We start from the raw sequence: 21,044 nt of genomic DNA, 5'->3' as shown, positions 1-21,044 counted from the left end.
GGAGGGTTGTCAATATTGGTGTGTTGTTACACCATTGATCCATTTCGCATTTGTGGAGTTTCAATTTGCCGATAGAGTGTTGAGACAGTTCGGCTTCCACCAACCTATTCCAGTAATTCCAAAGAATCATGACGCTCTTCACAAATTAGATGGGCGGGATAGGGTCGGTGAGGCATGCCAACCATATCAATCATTGGAATAACATGGGTTCATACTTGCCAACGCTCACTCCCATACAAGTGGATGACTTTGACTTCCAGAGTTCGGATTACCTAAATTATTTTTGGGAACATGGAAAGTCGTTCTTGACAACGGACAGAGAAAGACGACAATTTATAGAGTATACAAAAAAATTTGGTAAACCCGAAAAACCAAGAAGAAGTGGGAGTTCTTCTCACCGTGGAGCAGAACAAGAGGCAATGGATAATATCCCACCAGAATCTTTTGATCACACAAGATCATTTAGTCAAGTGGTTGGTGATTCTGGTGTTACGCCCTACACTCCTCAGCATGTTCCTCATCAATCACTCATGTTCTCTCCCATGTTTGGGGCAACAAATAATTGATCAGATGACATCTATGATGACAAGTACGAGTATTTGTCCTCAGATGGGAAAGCATAGTGGTGGTGGGCATATATTAACAACACCGGAACCTATGCCCTCGATGAATGAGCAGGTTGGTTATAATGAACGAGCATGTTGGTTATGATAAACAAACTCCTGAACAAGTACAATGACCACAACGAAACCGACTTGCAACCACTTCTCCCGCTCGATTTTCGACGCCCAGTTCCAAACACGCTCATCTATGGCCTTCAAATCCTTTAATCTCTTATCAAAATTTGGTTCGCATAGTTTATATCCTGGTTCAAAATAGATATTCTGCTAAAGTTAATTTATAAACAAACATATAAATGGGTACAAATGCTGAATTTTTTTTTACCCATGCTGACTATCTCCCTACGAATACGATCGTTATGAAACTTCTCAATACAATTCTTACCAATATGACGGATACAATATGCGGGATATACGTGCGAAGGTGTCCAACGACTACCCGGTCGTTCAATTGCTGCAAAGAGGCCTGTTCCTCGATCAGATATCAAGGAAACTCCTTCTTCTCGGACGACATACTTACGTGGATTAGTCAGAAAGAAGTCCCAAGCCTTTGTCGTATCTCCTTCAACGATGTCGAATGCAATTGGGATTATATTTCGTTGACCATCATGCGCAACTACTATCAATAATATATGTCTGTATTGACTGTATAACCACGTACCATCTACTTGGACCATACGTTTACAAAATGGAAAACCTTTTATGCATGACTTGAATGCCCAAAATAGTCTATGGAAAATTCTCTTCCCTAGAACAAGTTGACCTTCTCGGTTGTATGCAGGTATGGTTTGAGACTTCACGATGGTTCCAGGTATGAATTGTTTCATAGCTCGTAACAAATCAGATAACTCATTGCATGATGTACCCCAATCACCATATATCAACCTCATTGCCTTCTCATTCTCATGCCAAATGAGTTTGTATTTACATTATATCCGAACTGGTCCCTTATAGATGCAGCTAACACCGAGCAAGGGATCCTTGGATTTTGTTCAACCAAAACCTTCACATATTGACAAATTACATCGGAGTCCAGTAGCCGGTGGTATTGTTCGACAGAGTTTTGCAAACATGTGTGTGGATAATTGTACCTTTTGATGACCCAAACATCTTGCCTCTGTATTTTGGACACTCTGATCAGCCACTTACACTCAGGCCCATATTTAACACACTTCGCGTACAAAGTTTTCTGGTTGGACTCTACAACCTTGCAATCTACATGGCCTCTTATGCAATACTCTTTAATCGCTAGTGTAGCTTCTTTTTTTCCTCTATATTGCTTCCCAACTGATAATTCACCAGAGTTATCGGATGATTCAATCATGTAGCCTGAAGTTAAATGTGGTATATCCGAGAATTTCGGTGCCCTCATTGCTTAATAATCAATCTCCTGCATATGAGGGGTAGGTTGATAGGGTGTCATATATTCACCAATATTGATATCAGCTTCATCACCATCGAACATAACGTCATCCTCATCCAAATGCGGATCTTCAGATTCTTCATCTTCACTGGAATCTTCAAGTATTTCTTCCTATCGATTTTCAGCGTCATACTGTGCGGCTCCAGATGTTCCACCAACTTCATTTTCACCTTCCAACATCGCCACAAAGATGTTCATCGACCTATATGTCAGATTATCGAAATGTCTCTCGAAACCCATTTGAGATAAAGTTCCAACCGCATTTCTCGATGACCCAGGCATATTAGATATATTACACAACTCAACAAATAACTCAATAATTGGAATATTTGTTGAGTCATGTAATTCAACCATAGTTATAATATCATCATCTTCTTCAACTGGTACTGCAGCATACCTGTAACACACCCAACCCGGATCCGAGTCCGAAGCGTCACATTGACTTTTCAAACACCTTAACTTGTATAAAATAGTGAGTAATTTAAAATTTATTATTACATATAACTTATTCAAAACATTTATCAAACTATTCAGAGCTTATACAATATATTATTTTGAATACATGCCAACTAGAACTTTATGTATTAAAATACATATTATTCACCTTTCTTCTGATCTGACATTTGGTAAGGAGAACTGACCTGTCTTGCTCCACATTTCTCTTTACTCTTCTAACTTTGTTAACCTACGTGTGAAACAATCATACGCCAAGTCGATGACTTAGTGAGGCAATAAACATAAAATATAAACTATAGCTTGTAATCATGCATGAACAATTACTGCTATCACCTCATACCCAAACATATATCCATTCATATATCAAATCCACACATGCATATAATTATCTTCTAATATATCATTATCATATTATTATCATTCACATTTCTATTATGTTCATATCATATATCTTATAACATATACAATAATCATTAACACACATATATCATATCATATAATTCATGTCACAAAACACATATATTTATCACATACATTGTATTCAATGTTATCTCTTATTAGCCCATGTACACCTGTGAGAACTGTAGATATGCGAGTCTATTGAGGATGTGCACTATGCTGTCACCACAGCTCGTAGGGGTCCCACTAGGGGCTATGAAATTTTTATCCCGAATGACCTATGAAATATCCCGAAGGATCACTGTATGTCCCGAAGGACCACTGTATGTCCTGAAGGACCGCGTAGACCCTCGACTCTTGGCATGCCAACTATACCTATAGCTCTAGTATCATATAACATGGGCATTTTCACTTTATCATTTCACATGTCATATAAGCTCATAGCTTCTTTCACATATACATGTAATCACATAGCTTCTTTTCATATTCTCATAAGATTACATAGCTCATACTTCTCATATCCTCACAATCAAAAACATGTTAACACATATAATCCAGCATACATACAATTCATGTCATTCATATACTTATAATCATATATTCATGCATTCTAACATAGGAAATAGACTTATCACAAGTCTTGTTTCCATTTAGCACCATAAACTAACTACTATGCACTCACCTGAGCCTCTCTAAGATCCAATCCACTTTATGATTTCCTTTCTTTCGATCGAATCTTGACTTGATAATCGTTTCGGGACTTGTTCGTGCTCGATATCTATATAATCATACATTGATACATATTAGTATCCAATTGATATACACTAATCTATCATTTCTTAAACCAAAAGAAAGGTATAATTTTATTTCCCTTGAAGTGCATCGATGCATTCAACAGTGCATCGATGCACCAATCACCTTCGATGTTTTCATTTTAAGGGGATGCATCGATGCACTCTTTATGCATCGATGCACCAATTACATTCGATGTTTCCATTAATATGGGTGCATCGATGCACTCCCTGTGCATCGATACACTTTGTACAAATTCTAAAAATTTACCCTTGATGCATCGGTGCACCCTTGAATGTGCATCGATGAACATATCCCAGAATTCATTTTAAATACCGAAAATCTACTCAAATCGACTCAAATGCTTCATCTTTCATCCCCTTTCATTTTCTCAACTCATATACACATGCTTAAACCAATTTATACCCATATAAACCATCTTTAACTTTAAAATTTTATTCCTCATATGTAACTCAAGAATTAAACCAACTTTGCAATATGTTTTAATTCACATTCTATGGCTTCTAACTTCTTAATTAGACCCTTGACAAGTCAAATTTAACTTCCAACTTCAGTTATGAACTCTATTTCAAGATTCACCCAAGAACATCAAATCTTTAATCCCTCCTAACTCCATCATACTTTGATTTTAAGATAACTTAAGCTTTCCTTAAGCTTAGTTATCATCTAATCATCAAAACCCAACCTTAAAATCAACAATTAATCAAGAAATCACAAACTTACCTTTGAGCTTGAAGATACGGGATGAAGAAGAAGGGAGAAGAGTTTTCCAGATAACTCTCCCCCAGAAGCTTATCTCTTAATAAAGAGATAAGATAATTATATTTAGATAATAAAGACCATTTTGCCCTTAATCTCCTTTAATAATTACTAATAACTTTCAGGAAATATCTCCACATAAATCATTAAACTATTCAACTTTTCTACTTTTATCCCCAAATTCTAAAATTTTACAATTTAGTCACTAACCCGGTATTGAGGATGTTACAAATCTCCTCTCCTTTTAAGAAAATTCGTCCTCGAATTTTCACTGGACATATCAATAAGAACATCTCCTCTAATGTTCTCATGCTACTTCATTTACTTAATCATACTTCCTTTATTTCTTCAATTGTCACTTTCCTTTATACATTTATCTACTGTCACTTATCATATAAATAGTAACTAGTAACTTTAATCTCTTTCTGTCTTTTCTCTCATTCCATTATGCATTTTCCTTTGACCATTTCTACGACTTCATATAATATCACTAATCATGTAGACATTAACATCCATCTCTAATTACCTTATAACCATAACCAAACTCTTTTTCTATCATCATTTGACCGAGAACACAACATTAGATCTTCTTTAAATATAATTAACATACACTTTTAAAGAATCTTTTCACATCACCTTGCACACTTTTCTTACTTCTATATCAAAATTGTCATCTACACTTCCATATAACCTTTATCATATCTGATCCTTTAACTCATCCCTTTTATTTCTTTATTCCATTATTCCTTTATTTATTCCTTATACCCAAATCATATCTTTTCTTTCATGTTCACATACTCTTGTCTTATCACCTATACTCATCTCTATGTACCAATCTTCATGGCATCCTCATAACTTTGATAACCCATTTACTTATACAAAACTTCATTCTTTATCATTTCTTATACTTTTATTTTCCTTCCTTAAGGTTCCATGCAAATACTTAACTTATCAATTTCACCTCTATCCTCATACACCATGAAATTTCCAATGCTCAAACTCAACATTCTGACTTCCTTTGTCTTATAATCTGATCATTGATATACTATTCTTAACCTCTTCTTATCAATCCTCAACTTTACTCAAATATGCAAATCCTTACTTCATTTTCCTTTACTATACCACATTACTATGATCCAAATATACAACTGTATCCAGATCCATTTCATATTTGGTTATCATATCCTGACAATATCTTATAATTCTAGTACATTTTTATCACATACTTTGGTTAGCCAACGTTAACTCTTTCCATCTTAACTGCAAACCCTTATCATAAACATACTCGTGTTTATCCTCAATACTATCACTTCGTTTCAAACTCATAAGCTCTGACTTTATACATCTTATACGCTTGTCACTGATGCACTTATCCTTGAGTTCTTCTATAAGTACTCACCACATCATTCGATCTTTTTAACGTTCTTATGGTGACACTTGTTCACCATATTCTATCTTATCCACATACTAACAAAACTAATCCATATCGCTTTTCCGATTCAAAACAATATAGATCTTCTTTCACTATTCTAATATGATTTCAACTTTCTGAAATCAACCTTTAATCTTATAAGACATTTTCTGAGGTTTCCGCTCTTCATCCTGCCTGGCCAGGGCAGGTGAATTGCTATCACCATCAGATTTTTCAACTATCGATTTACTTTACTTTGACAATTTCTATAATCAATTCCTACTACATCATACAAATTTTATTCTATTAGCAAGACAGCAAACTCCTTACACTACCAGATCAGAAATTTTTCACTCTGTGTTGGCATGTACACATTTTATAACACTTTGGACTTTAGTTTATGCCGAGAATCGACTAAACCGTAGCTCTGATACCATTTAATGTAACACCCCAACCCGTATTCGACCCGGATCTGAGTCCGAAGCGTCACATTGACTTTTCAAAAACCTTAACTTGTATAAAATAGTGAGTAATTTAAAATTTATTATTACATATAACTTATTCAAAACCTTTATCGAACTATTCAAAGCTTATATAATATATTATTTTGAATACATGCCAACTAGAACTTTATGTATTAAAATACATATTATTCATCTTTCTTCTGATCTGACATTTGGTAAGGAGGACTGACCTGTCTTGCTCCACATTGCTCTTTACTCTTCTAACTTTGTTAACCTACGTGTGAAACAATCACACGCTATGTCGATGACTTAGTGAGGCAATAAACATAAAATATAAACTATAGCTTATAATCATGCATGAACAATTACTGCTATCACCTCATACCCAAACATATATCCATTCATATATCAAATCCACACATGCATATAATTATCTTCTAATATATCATTATCATATTATTATCATTCACATTTCTATTATGTTCATATCATATATCTTATAACATATACAATAATCATTAACACGCATATATCATATATCATATCATATAATGCATGTCACAAAACATATATATTTATCACATACATTGTATTCAATGTTATCTTTTATTAGCCCATGTACACCTGTGAGAACTGTAGATATGTGAGTCTATTGAGGTTGTGCACTATGCTGTCACCACAGCTCGTAGGGGTCCTACTAGGGGCTATGAAATTTTTGTCCCGAATGACCTATGAAATATCCCGAAGGATCACTGTATGTCCCGAAGGACCACTGTATGTCCTGAAGGACCGCGTAGACCCTCGACTCTTGGCATGCCAACTATACCTATAGCTCTCGTATCATATAACATGGGCATTTTCACTTTATCATTTCACATGTCATATAAGCTCATAGCTTTTTTCACATATACATGTAATCACATAGCTTCTTTTCATATTCTCATAAGATTACATAGCTCATACTTCTCATATCCTCACAATCAAAAACATGTTAACACATATAATCCAGCATACATACAATTCATGTCATTCATATACTTATAATCATATATTCATGCATTCTAACATAGGAAATAGACTTATCACAAGTCTTGTTTCCATTTAGCACCATAAACTAACTACTATGCACTCACCTGAGCCTCACTAAGATCCAATCCACTTTATGATTTCCTTTCTTTCGATCAAATCTTGACTTGATAATCATTCTGGGACTTGTTCGTGCTCGATATCTATATAATCATACATCGATACATATTATTATCCAATTGATATACACTAATCTATCATTTCTTAGACCAAAAGAAAGGTATAATTCTATTTCCCTTGAAGTGCATCGATGCATTCAACAGTGCATCGATTCACCAATCACCTTCGATGTTTTCATTTTAAGGGGATGCATCGATGCACTCATTATGCATCGATGCACCAATTACATTCGATGTTTCCATTAATATGGGTGCATCGATGCACTCCCTGTGCATCGATACACTGTACAAATTCTGAAAATTTACCCTTGATGCATCGGTGCACCCTTGAATGTGCATCGATGCACATAGCCCATAATTCATTTTAAATCCTGAAAATCTAATCAAATCGACTCAAATGCTTCATCTTTCATCCCCTTTCATTTTCTCAACTCATATACACATGCTTAAACCAATTTATACCCATATAAACCATCTTTAACTTCAAAATTTTATTCCTCATATGTAACTCAAGAATTAAACCAACTTTGCAATATGTTTTAATTCACATTCTATGGCTTCTAACTTCTTAATTAGACCCTTGACAAGTCAAATTTAACTTCCAACTTCAGTTATGAACTCTATTTCAAGATTTCACCCAAGAAAATCAAATCTTTAATCCCTCCTAACTCCATCATACTTTGATTTTAAGATAACAAAGACCATTTTGCCCTTAATCTCCTTTAATAATTACTAATAACTTTCAGGAAATATCTCCACATAAATCATTGAACTATTCAACTTTTCTACTTTTATCCCCAAATTCTAAAATTTTACAATTTAGTCACTTACCCGGTATTGAGGATGTTACAATACCTGACCGGATTGGGACATACCATAAATCTGTACCTCAACCCATCAGTTTTAGCACGAATTTTTCTTTCTATCCTCTCCTTATCTCTACAAATGTGATGTCCCTTTTAAACATCATATTTATAGGTGTTTCAGACTGAAAAATAACCCCGACCTCATTTTCCATCATATGTCTATTGTCATTTTCCATCATATGTCTATTGTAGTGGACAATCGTGAAAAAAATTGTTGCTCATTTTCTCTACACGTTAAAATAAAGATATTCAGAATAAATTACATTCATACTTATTATAATGGATAATTAATAACCTGCAACCACCAACCTATCGGGATGTTAATAGATAATTAATATCTACCAACCACTAAACCTACTCATTAGCAAAATAAAAAATATAGTTCATTCTTTAAAATAAAAAAATATCTAATTAATTTCTATTTAAAATTAACATAATGGAACAATTATAAAAATTACATAAAACTTACTAAATATTTGATTTATTTCTTCATTTGTTTGAATTTTTTTCTCTTTTTCCCCCGCAAGAACTCTCATCGAACATGTAAGCTTTTCTTATCTTCTTTTCTAACTTCTCCTCGAACTCACACTTCCCTCCCATTATCCTCTATTTATAAATCATCTTCGGTCCATTATTACGACACCATTATTACTTCACATGCATACAGTGATTTCCAGCTCGACCCCATGCAAAATTTTCTCTGCATTATTGCCCATTATCGATGCATTATTGATTAACTTTTCTAAAATGTATGCTTTGTTTTTGCTTTGTTTTATGTTGTTTTGTATTCTGTTTTAGATGGATTATTGCCATTATCACATGCAAACTTTTACTTTGTTTTGTGCTCTTTTATAGGACTGGCCTGCACTAAAATTATTAATCTTATTCCTCCTGGTTACAACCCATTATCTTCCCATGGTTTCCTCGTTTTGCTCCATAATCTATTAAACTAATGGAAGACACCGAAAGATCCAACGAGCATGGAAACTGTGTTGCAGACGTCGAGCCCTCCAATTTTGAATTTGAAGACGTCGAGACCTTCATGAAATGTGTTAAAGACTCCTATACCTCCATGTTTGAATGTTAAAGACGCCTAGACCTCCATGTTTGCATACAATTGTGTTAAAGACGCCTAGACATCCGATTTTCCATGCAAAATGTGTTGAAGACGTCGAGATATCCCTCGGTGCAGCAAACCTGAAGACGCCGAGGAATCTGCTAAAGACGTTGAGAGATCCATGTTTCCTGTATCAATCGCCCCATTTAGGGAAATAATCGCATTACAACATTATTTTGGGAAATAAAATTTTCCCCATGCATTATCGTGGAACTTTTGCCCATGGCTATCACCAACTAACTTCTTTAGATTATGTTTTCTTACATAAAGAAACTAATTTGTCAATTTAATGTAAGTTTTGTTGTCAAACTAATGTAAGTTTTGTTTTCAAACTCTTGAGTGAATTAACGTTCAAGTCTACAAGACAAAGGTAGTTTAAACTACTTTGTTTACAATTGTTAGGGCAAAACTCTCTCCCTTTGTTCCTCTATTGTAAATTTAGGCTTAAGGCTCACTTTATCTCTGTATTAAACCTAATTTATCATTTTTATATCAATTTAATCCTTAAAGTTATTTAATTATATTATTTTATATCTTATTCTTAGCTTAAAACCTTAAATTATAAATCTTAAATTAAGATTTAGAGTTTATAATTTTAAATTTTAAATTAGGGGTAAGATATAAAATAATACAATTAAACAATTTCGAGAGCTAAATTATATGAAAATATGATAGATACAAAAATGATAAGTTAAATCTACTACAGAGACAAAAGTTACATGAGATAATTGACAAGTCTTAAATTATATACTCTGCTACTATCTTTTTAAAGGTTGTGAGTTTGAATACATATACACATAGTTATCATCTAGCGCAAAAATTACAAATAACACAACCACCAAATTATCATAACCTAAATTAACCATTATAAAACACAATTGAACGTATAATTAAAACATATCTAAACATAGGCTAAAACAAATCTAAACCAAAATAAATTTAGAAATAACATATAATTATTTTTCATTTAAAATTCATTTTATAGAAAAACAAATACGGCATTCATGATGTTGTTCCTGTTTTCCAGGCTCAGTTAGAAAATAGAAATAGACTAACAAAAGAAAATGGGAGTGAAAATAAGAAGTAATTTGTCTTATTCCCTCCCTACAAGGTTTCAAATTTTCAATAATACCACCACAGTTTTGTAGCAAGTGACACAACAACAATAATAAACAAGAAATTCAAAAGGCTGAACTGAATGACAAACTCAATGTCTGATCTTAAAGAGCCCCCTATATTTCATTTTTCACAAATGATACCATTACAATAGAGTACAGTACAGTACAACTGATACTAAAACACGACTCAAACCACTGCCCCCACCTCCATTAGCAGCGGAAAGAGGAGGAGGTATATAAGAAATGGAATGGCAGACATCATGTTGCTCCTCTCTTCCATGACATTCTACAACCCATTACATCAGCTAACAAAATTACCAGTAAATGACCAAAAGATGACAGCAACTGAGTATGAAGTGATCCCTATTTTTGGTTAGAACTTCTTCACCAATGCCCCTACTAAACACAATACACACAACTTCGACTCTTTCAAACACCATCCTTCCGCCAGTCATATAAACCCTCCTAATGTATGAAACAACAATGACTAACAGCAAAATATAAGTAAACCCAAGAAAATATAGTCCCTATGGTTGAATGGGAAGCTCTACTACTATTAGACGCTCAAAAGAACTAAAAAAGAAATGAGTTTATCAATCCCATGCACTGGCAACATTTGCACTGTAGCCACCACCATACCCACCTGCATTATTACCTCCACCATAGTAATCTGATCCTCCCCTGTTGAAAGATGAATCCCTCCGAAAGTCGCGACCACCAAACCGGCCCCCTCCAGGGCGACGACTCCTCCCTCCAAATGAACGAGCTGCATATCGAGTGAGCCAAGCAGGCACCTCTTGATTTGCTTCTTGCATTAGATCAGCTAATGACTTTGCCAACGAAGCATTGTTATCATTGAAGAATGCCGTGGCCAAACCAGTTTTGCCTGCACGCCCTGTTCGTCCAATTCGATGAACATAGTCATCAATATCATTAGGAAGGTCAAAGTTCACCACATGTGCAACATGAGGAATATCAAGACCACGAGCTGCCACATCAGTAGCTACTAGGATCGGGGTAGCACCACTTTTAAATGACCGTAATGCTTGTTCTCTTTCCTGCAATTTACATGATAAACGGGTATCTTAACAAGAGGTAAATAACTGTGAGCCAAACGGCCAAAACAATACCTTACAAGAGTAGAAAGAACACGTAAAACAAAGAACTGCTCAAAATATGTATGAGACAGGGTTGATGATAAATGTCAAACCTAAAGTATGGACTACGGACACAACGTGATTAATGCAAACCAAGACTATTTCAAAGCAAAAACAAGACATAGCTAAGAATAGAGTAGTGAGCTGTAATGCCTCGAAACCCGGCCAATTAAACTTCCCAAGATAATTGGACCCAGTTGTATAGGTATATGGCTTAAATAAATAAGGCCCAAGAGTTAAGGTTAAGTGATTTTTTTAAGTAGAGGCGAAAAGAAGGACCCAAAGAGTAGTTTACCCATAGTTGGTTTTAAAGGTTATAAATCCTTTCTTTAGATGGATTTCAAGAGAACCTTCCTCAAAAATATCTTCTTCTTCCTCTTCTCTTCTCCTTTCTTCTTCCTTCTCCAGAATATGCCAAAGAGGAGCAAGTTTTTAGAGTTCCAAGTTTAGTTTGAAGAAACCAAGATAAGAACCATAATCTTCTTCCCTCAAGCTCCTTTTTAAGCCCTTCTTTTAAGCTTGTTTTTTGGTAGATTTGAGTTATAAGAGTTGTATTTATGTTTAATCTAATCTCTAGTTTAGTAGTAATCCATTTCCTTCCTTGAATTACTTAAAGAGGTGAAAAAGAGTTTCAAAGCAAAAGATAAAGGTAAGGTGACTACTAGTTGAGTTGAGGGAGATTTTAGCAAACAAGGAGGCCATGTAACACACTATCAACCCTTTCATACTCCTAGTGATCATTAGAGATGTTTTCTAGATTGTGAGTTAATTATAAAGCTTAGTGTTGCATGATAAATGGTAATTTCCATGTTTTGATGTTTAAGTACCTTGTAAAGCCTTATTTATGCTACTCTTTAATCACATAAGACATTAATAGCGTTTAGGGACCTCACTAGGTCGTTGGGTTAGATGAATAGGAGATTTTCGAGTGAAAATGTGTTTTCTGCAGGTGGAGGTATCGATACTATATGGATAGTATCAATACTTGTTCATCATTCCAAGCAAAATAAATATTTTCTGGGTAGGAGTATCGATACTCTTACAAGAGTATCAATACTTTAGGAATAGTTTCGAAACTCGCAGGCAAGTATCGAAACTTGCCAGAACAGAGGGCTAAAAAATATCGGTACTTGTATAAAGTATCGAAACTTTAGCATGAGTATCGATACTACAGGGAAAGTATCGATATTTTCAGTCTGTTTTGAGCAGTAAAGACAGTTTTTGAGCGTTTTAGACTCGAGGTACCCCAACACTTTAGTAATTCTTCAGATAAGACTACAAGTGAGAACGTTAATGTTATTTTCAAATGTAGAAACAAGTTAAAGTTAGGAAAAATAAAATTAACCTTGTTTGAATGCTCGGGAAAATGACCAGGACACCCGAGTTCTTTTAGAAAAGCTAGCAGAGTCAACACTTAGTTTCAATCCGAATATCTTTAGGTAGGGCCAAGGCCCTTCTAACTAGCTATGTTCGTCGAGGCCTTAACACTCATTAGAAAAAGGGTGGTTTAGTCAAGGGTACGGTTTCCGATGCAGAGAATTTCGGGAGCCATATCCATGGTATACTAGAGAGGTGAGGGAGCTCCGAGATGCAAAACCCTCAGCCGCACCATGATGTCTACCATGGGTTAGAGAGTATTCTTGAATACTCACTAAAGCAGTTTTAAACCAGACTAGCTTGGGCACAAGGTCCAACACTCAGAGTGGGCTAGTAAAACAGAACAGATAGCAGTAGACCTTATACCAGTAGACTTGATAGTTTGAGCTTTTCAGTGATGATTTTAGTATGTTTTAGTTGTTAGTGTAGCGTGGATGTTTCCATGGGCGGGTTAGTAGATCCAGCAGTTAAGAAGCTTTAAAGAGACCGAAGTCTAGACCAATGCAGAGCATTGTACATCAAAAGTTTCTTGAATGACATGTATATTCATGAATTCAGTTGTATTGAGTTGTAAAGTCAATTAAGAGTTAATATGTAGGTATCTATATATTTTGAGGGCTTTCAGATGTAAAGTCGTTTTAAAGTACAAGAAAATAAGTTTGAAGTTGGTTAACCACTTCGATGGTTCCGTGTAGCACCTTAAATCAATCAACTGTGTGTCGTATTGGTCTAGGGTGTTACATTTAATGGTATCAGAGCGTCAGGATTTACGTTCCTAGGACCCGCGGGTCAGTGTCGATCAAAGTCAGTCAATGTCAGTAAAGAGTTTATGAGTATACAAGCCCTACAGAGTTATGTCGTACTTCTGCATCTGCAATAGTAGAGAGCTCATGCCACAATAGATATGAGTTTAAAGTTTATGTCGGGCATTAGGGCACAAAAGGTTTTCTCTAGTGAAGGTTTCGTTGAGAAACCATAAACTCGAAGAAGCAGTTGGTTAGTGTAGATGAGTATTAGATTAGAGTTGCGCAACATAAGCATCGAAGTTGATTTTAGTAGAAGAGTTGGCAAGTGCCATAAAGTCTCAGAGTTGTCTAAACCCAGTGGATAGAAGAGGTTATCAAGTTGTGCTGTAAGTTAACACAATTAAGGATAGTAAAATAAAGATTTAGTGTTAGGAGTGAGTTGTGGAGTGCCATAAGGATTCCCAGTTAGAGAAAGAGAGTTTTAGCAGATGATCTTAAGATTGGGGTTCGAGTTTCTAGCCCATAGAGTTAGATGTTCTAGCAGTCAAGATCTGTAGTAGACGCCCAATAGAGTTTCAGAGTGAGACCTTTCCCTAGGGAAATTTCGGAGACGAAATTTCTTGTAGGAGAGGAGAGTTGTAATGACATGAAACCCGAGTCAATAATTTGGGTCAACCCGAGGCCTTTAAGTCAAACAATTTAAACTTCCCAAGATAATTGAACTAAGTTATATAGGTATTGGGCTTAAATAAGGCCCAAAAATTAAAGGTAAGTGATGGTTTTTAGTAGAGGTAAAAAGGAAAGGACCAAAAGAGTAGTTTACACATAGTTGGTTTTAAAGATTATAAACCCCCCTTATTTTGAAGGATTTCAAGAGAACCTTCCCCAAAAATATCTTCTTCTTCCTCTTCTCTTCTCTTTTCTTCTTCCTTTTCCAGAATAAGCCAAAGAGGAGCAAGTTTTTAGAGTTCCAAGTTTAGTTTGAAGAAACCAAGGTAAGAACCTTAATCTTCTTCCCTCAAGCTCTTTTTTAAGCCCTAAATCATAGGTTTTGGGTTAAGATTTCAAAATAGGTTTTCAAGTGTTGAGAGAAATCAAGTGTTTTAAGCTTGTTTTTGGGTAGTTTTGAATTATAGGAGTTGTATTTAAGCTTAATCTAACCTCTAGTTGAATAGTAATCTATTTCCTTGTTTGGTTTAGTTAAAGAGGTGAAAAAGAGTTTCAAAGCAAAATATAAAGGTAAGATTACTCCTAATTGAGTTGAGGGAGATTTTAGCAACCAAGGAGGCCAAGTAACACACTATCAACCCTTTCATACTCCTAGTGATCATTAGAGATGTTTTCTAAATTGAGAGTTAATTATAAAGCTTAGTGTTGCATGATCATGGTAGTTTCCATGTTTTGATTAAGTACCTTGTAAAGCCTTATTTATGCTCCTCTTTAATCACATAAGACTTTAAGAACGTTTGGGGACCTCACTAAGGTCTTTGGGTTAGATGAATAAGAGATTTTCGAGTGAAAATATGTTTTCTGTAGGTAGAGTATCGATACTATAGGGATAATATCGATACTTGTTCATCATTCCAAGCAAAATACGTGTTTTATGGGTAGGAGTACCGATACTCTTACAAGAGTATCGATACTTTAGGAATAGTTTCGAAACTCCCAAACAAGTATCGAAACTTGCCAAAACATAGGGCTAAAAAAGTATCAGCACTTATATAAAGTATCGAAACTTTAGCAGGAGTGTCGATACTCCAGGGATAGTATCGAATACTTTCAGTCTGTTTTGAGCAGTAAAGGAATTTTTTTAGCGTTTTAGACTCGAGGTACCCCAACATTTTAGTAATTCTTCATATAAGACTACAAGTGAAAACGTTAATGTTATTTTCAAACGTAGAAACAAGTTAAAGTTAGGAGAAATAAAACTAGCCTTGTTTGAATGCTGGGGAAAACGACCAGGAAACCTAAGTTCCTTTAGAAAAGCTAGCAGAGTGGACAATATAGTTTCAGTCCGGATATCCTTAGGTAGGGCCGATGCCCTTCTGACTAACTATGTTTGCCGAGGCCTTAACACTCTTTAGAAGAAAAGGTGGGTTAGTCAGGGACATGGTTTCCGATGCAGAGAATTCCAAGGGCCTATCCATGGTAGACTAGAGGGGCGTGTGAGCTTTGAGATGTAGAACCCTCAGTCGCACCATGATATCTACCATAGCTTAGAGAGTGAGTATTCTCGAATACTCACTAAAGCAATTTTAAAGCAGACTAGCTTGGGTGCAAGATCCAACACTCAAGGAGTGGGCTAGTAGAACATAATAGATAGCAGTAGACCTTATACCAATAGACTTGATAGCTTGAGCTTTTCAGTGATGCATTTAGTATGTTTTAGTTGTTAGTGTGGTGCTCGGATGTTTCCGTGGGTAGGTTAGTAGATCCAGCAGTTGAAAAGCTTTAAAGAGACCGAGGTCCAGACCTAGTGCAGAGCAGAGTACATCACAAGTTTCTTAAATGGCATGTATATTCATGAATTCAGTTGTATTGATTTGTAAAGTCAGTTAAGAGTTAGTATGTAGGTATCTATATATTTTGAGGGCTCTCAAATGTAAAAGAGTCGTTTTAAAGTAAAAGAAAGTAGGTTTGAAATTGGTTAGCCACTTCGGTGGTTCCGTGTAGCACCTTAAATCGGTTGACTGTGTGTCGTACCGGTCTAGGGTGTTACATGACTACTACCAAACCAATGGATAATTTAGGACAGTGAGCATATGAGGGGAGGAAACAAGAATCTAAAAGGGGGATACAATGACCTCATCTAGGCAGAGGATATAAAAGGGACAAAAGCACTTATAATGGATTTGCTAAGAATTATGGACCAGCTCCTAACTAGAAGCTGATAGATTTGCGGTTTGCTCACCCTCCCCCCCCCCCAAAAAAAAAAAAACAGAGAGACTAAAAACAAGTTGATAGATATAACAGGTAAGTTGCAAATACCCATAATGCCTGCAGCAACTGTTTCAGAAAATAGAAAACAATGAAGAAAACGTGTTTGGTTAAAATTTTAGAAAATGGAAATGAAAATGTGAATAGAAAACAATAAAAAGTTGTTTTCATTGTCTTCACTAAAAATGTTATGCAAAATTGAAAAAGTTGAAAACATGAATTTTTCTAACTTAATGGATTGACCCAGGTTCAAATCCATGTAGACGAAAAACTCTCTTCTTCAACAATTTTTATATATTAAATGTCTGACCCTGGTTCAAATCCATATGAATGTAGGGATTTTCTTTATGATGTTTCTATTACAAGAAGATAGATGAACAAATGTGTTTTCATATTTTCATTACTGAAAACAACTTTTATTTCTATTTACTGAACATGTTTTTCAGTTTCTGGAAAACAGAAATTTTTAAAAAATACGAAAATAGAAAATGTTTTGGGAAACCAAGCATGGCCTAAAGCTCTGTTGGAACCACAATAAAACATTGGGGGTTTATATACCTTTTTTTCCCCTATGAAACTAACAGTTCAATTTAAAACAAATAACATGCATAAAAACTACAAAATGAAAATGAAAACAACCATATTTTACCTGCTGGGTTCTATCACCATGAATGGTAGTTGCAGGAAAACCATTCATGCAGAGCCAATGTTCCAGTGAATCAGCTCCCTTTTTTGTCTCAACAAAAACTAATGTAAGAGCTTGCTGCAAGATTAAAATAAAAGGATATCAACTAAGAAAGCTTCAGCCAAATCCACAAAACCAAAAATAGACATGATTTACGAAGTGTGCTAATCTGATTCATACAGGAATTTTCATTACATCATTAGGATAAAGTACCACAGGTACAAAACAATAAGTACCTTGCCCTGGGCACCATTTGCTCTCTGAGCATGAAGAAGGTCCATAAGGTGACTTCTTTTGTCTGACTCTTGAACAAATTCTACTCTTTGGACAATCAAATCAGTACTTGATCCAACTCGTCCCACAGCCAAGAAAATATAATTGGCAAGAAAATCAGAGGCCAGTCTCTACATGAAAAAATAATGGAAGGGTATATAGTTACAAGAAAACTAGATACACGCACTCCAAATAGTGTTCTAAGTACCAATATGGTTGCAATTTAAGTGGCAAGAATGCAATGGTGTTTTGCTAAAAAGCCTTTCTCGCTGAAGTGCTCTCACTATAACATATAAAAACTAAAATTCCAACACAATAATGCAAATGTAACAAAAAAAATAATCTTACATAATCATACAGTAATATGCATGCCATGTATGAATCTAATAAAGAACTTCATACAATAAAGAGCTAATGCATGAACAAGACATTGAAAACTGATAAGAAACTAATCAATTATGTAAATTCTCTAGCAGGGTTCATTACAAAGACGGGATCAACCTGTATCTCCCTTGGAAAGGTGGCACTGAATAGCATTGTTTGTCTAACACCAGGTGGGGGCATGTCCATTTGTTCCACAATCTTTCTTATTTGAGGCTCAAAACCCATGTCCAACATTCTGTCTGCCTCATCAAGGGCCAAGTACCTGATCATCTCTAGAGAAACTCTAGCCCTCTCAAGCAAATCTACCAATCTTCCAGGAGTTGCCACAAGAATATCAACACCTCTTTCCAGTTCCCTCAGCTGTTCAAATAAAATACCATCAATTTACTCTAAAATAAAATTCAAACATAAAATTTAAGACAAAAATGATGACAAAGACTAAGCAGCAAAATGATACTAGAATGTCAAATATTTGAAGACAAAAAGTGCATCAGACACTTTCAGGGAAAGTGCATCTGATAAGTGCCTTGGTGTGATTTTCCTCAAAGGCGGGAGGCATAAAATATCTGCCTAATTGAAGTTCTTTCTAATTTCTTTTAATTTTTTCATTAGACCTAACTTCACTGGTAAGGAAGGCCATAACATCAAACTCTACTTCTTGTTATTTAAGCACTCAAAAAATGAGAAAGTTATACCAATCAGTTAACCAAAACAAATTGCATGTTTTGTAGATAACCTATGCCGCTATAATTTTTGTTATCATAATTATATCTCTTTAAGCTAATCATACACATACAAAAACACTTTTTCGTGCCTTGCACCAAGGAAATTTATGGATTCTAGCAATTAGAGTGCACCTTGCGCCCTTGACAACACTAGGATGAGCATATAAACTTAAAATATGCCAAAGAATGTTACTACTTGCCCAAGAGAAAATAATTCCACCTTGACCGGCAAAATTATAGTGAAACTCTTTTTTTAAGATACGGTTAATGCATCAAAATTGTAGCAACACTATATTAGAAATTCAGATTAACTTAAATAATAGGTAAACTGAAAAGAAAGGGAAATAGAGAGAAAGGTTACCTGTTGGTTAATAGGAGCACCTCCATAAGCAACAACCACCTTAACACCTGTTTGATAAGAGAACTTCCTGGCTTCCTCATGTATCTGCAATAACAAACACTGAATATAAATTCCAAGTTGTTAATAAAAGCACATCATTTGAATTGTCAAAATAAGACACCCACTTGCATTGACAGCTCCCTAGTCGGAGAGAGAATAAGAGCTAATGGGAAAACTGTGCGTGCTCCACGTAATGATTTTTGTGGAACCAGGCCTCTCATAATTCCACTGATAATTGGAAAACAGAAGGCAGCTGTCTTTCCAGAGCCAGTCTGAGCACATGCCATCAAATCCCGTCCGGCGAGTGAAATGGGGATGCCATACCGCTGAACAGGTGTCGGCTTCACATACTTGCACCTTCGGATGTTTAGATTCAGAGCTTCACCCAAGTCAATCTCTGCAAAAGTATTAACAGGTGGTGGAATGTTGTCACCACTTGTCTCCACAGGAATGTCTTCATAGGCATCAAAGTTGATTGCAGTGTTCTCTTGTTCACTAAACGCTTGCTCTATATCATCATCATTTCCAAATGGATTAACTTCCCTATCCCTCCCACGATCCCAACCACCACTTCTTCCACCCCACCCACCAGGTCGACCACCACCACCATACCCCGAACGGTTGTTATAATCATTCCTAGGAGCAGCCCATCGAGATCCCCCTTGTCCATGTCGGTCATTACTTGAAGCAGGGCCAGTGGAAGTAGGAGCAGGTGGGTCTGCAGAGGGTGGGCGATTACGGAGATGTGGAGGCACATAAACAGGTCGACCACTACCAGAAGCAGAACCAGAAGCTTTGTTGCTATCAGATGAAGAACCAACACCTATATTATCAGCTGCAGAATTTGCAGCCAAATCTGCCCATGATGTTCGGGTAGTCATTACAATTCACAAGCACCCGAGATTCCAATTTTTTTCAACAAAACCCTTTTTAGTCAAAATCCACCAAGTTAACTTCCCCAAAATGAAATTTGTCAAGCCTGAAAAAAAAACATAAAACCCATCAAAACAAATGAAGTAACCGTCACCCAAATGCAGCACGTCAATGTAAACAATCAGCTCAAAAAAATACAAAACATAACCGGAAACTTAATATACAAAACATAAACAACGATTTATTCGATTGATTGAAAAAAATGCTTCTGTCGCATAATAAAAAAAAAACCCAAGTGCAAATTTATCAAGATATTTATTAAGAAAACTGTAAAAAGGGAAAGAAAAATGAAACGAACCCGATCTTATCAATACTTTGAACAAACAAAAGGAAAATACAAAAACCCATAAAAGATTCAAATGCACAGACAAATTTGAGTAAATATTACATATCCAGAGAGAGTAGCGAGCAAGAGATAGATGGAAACCTGATAATGAGAAGACCCTGAAGTCTGTCGTTGAAAATACTCAAGATCCGAACAGAATAATAAAGGAAAAAAAGAAACCCTGATATTTATGCAGACATAGAGCCGAGAAGAAATATAAAATGAGATTTTTATTTTTTAAAAACTTCTCTCGAGTTTCTGTATATTTTATTTTATTTTCCTTCACATGTTAGAAAAGTATCTTCTGGCGTTGTTTCTGCATTAGCCGAAATTCGAATTTTCTCAGAAATTTTTAATTATATGTGATATTTTTATTAATTTATAGTAAATATAAGATATGATTTATTTAAAGATAAAATTCTCAATACCGATACAAATTAGTTATACAACG

At 35.4% G+C, this 21,044-nt stretch overlaps 1 protein-coding gene across 2 annotated transcripts; it reads right to left on the bottom strand.

Annotated features, from left to right (window-relative positions):
- Positions 1-10,748: 10,748 nt before the first annotated feature.
- Positions 10,749-20,809, bottom strand: LOC120116539 (DEAD-box ATP-dependent RNA helicase 37-like). 2 transcript variants are annotated; one of them, XR_005515564.1, is made up of 8 exons: positions 20,696-20,809; positions 19,461-20,314; positions 19,297-19,380; positions 18,328-18,570; positions 17,790-17,957; positions 17,518-17,631; positions 11,134-11,709; positions 10,749-11,092 (listed from the first exon to the last, which is right to left on the bottom strand). XR_005515564.1 is itself a non-coding variant. In XM_039137006.1 (7 exons), the coding sequence occupies exons 2-7, from the start codon at positions 20,214-20,216 to the stop codon at positions 11,245-11,247; spliced, it is 1,830 nt and encodes a 609-aa protein (XP_038992937.1). In that variant the 5' UTR covers positions 20,217-20,314; positions 20,696-20,809; the 3' UTR covers positions 10,749-11,244. The 2 variants fall into 2 exon arrangements, 1 of the variants encoding a protein (XP_038992937.1); XM_039137006.1 differs by having other exon boundaries at positions 10,749-11,709.
- Positions 20,810-21,044: the final 235 nt, after the last annotated feature.

The sequence above is a fragment of the Hibiscus syriacus genome, unplaced genomic scaffold (genome assembly GCF_006381635.1).
Source record: "Hibiscus syriacus cultivar Baekdansim isolate YM2019G1 unplaced genomic scaffold, ASM638163v2 tig00110299_pilon, whole genome shotgun sequence".
Lineage (NCBI taxonomy): Eukaryota > Viridiplantae > Streptophyta > Magnoliopsida > Malvales > Malvaceae > Hibiscus > Hibiscus syriacus.
This window is presented reverse-complemented; position numbering and strand designations above follow the sequence as displayed.

Bases quoted from the DNA above. Each gene is read 5' to 3' on its own strand.
- LOC120116539 (XM_039137006.1), bottom strand. From the start codon at position 20,216: ATGACTACCCGAACATCATGGGCAGATTTGGCTGCAAATTCTGCAGCT. The intron at 19,381-19,460 runs GTGGGTGTCTTA...TTGTTATTGCAG, and splicing joins CTAGGGAGCTGTCAATGCAA to ATACATGAGGAAGCCAGGAA. The intron at 18,571-19,296 runs GTAACCTTTCTC...TTATTTGAACAG, and splicing joins GTGCTCCTATTAACCAACAG to CTGAGGGAACTGGAAAGAGG.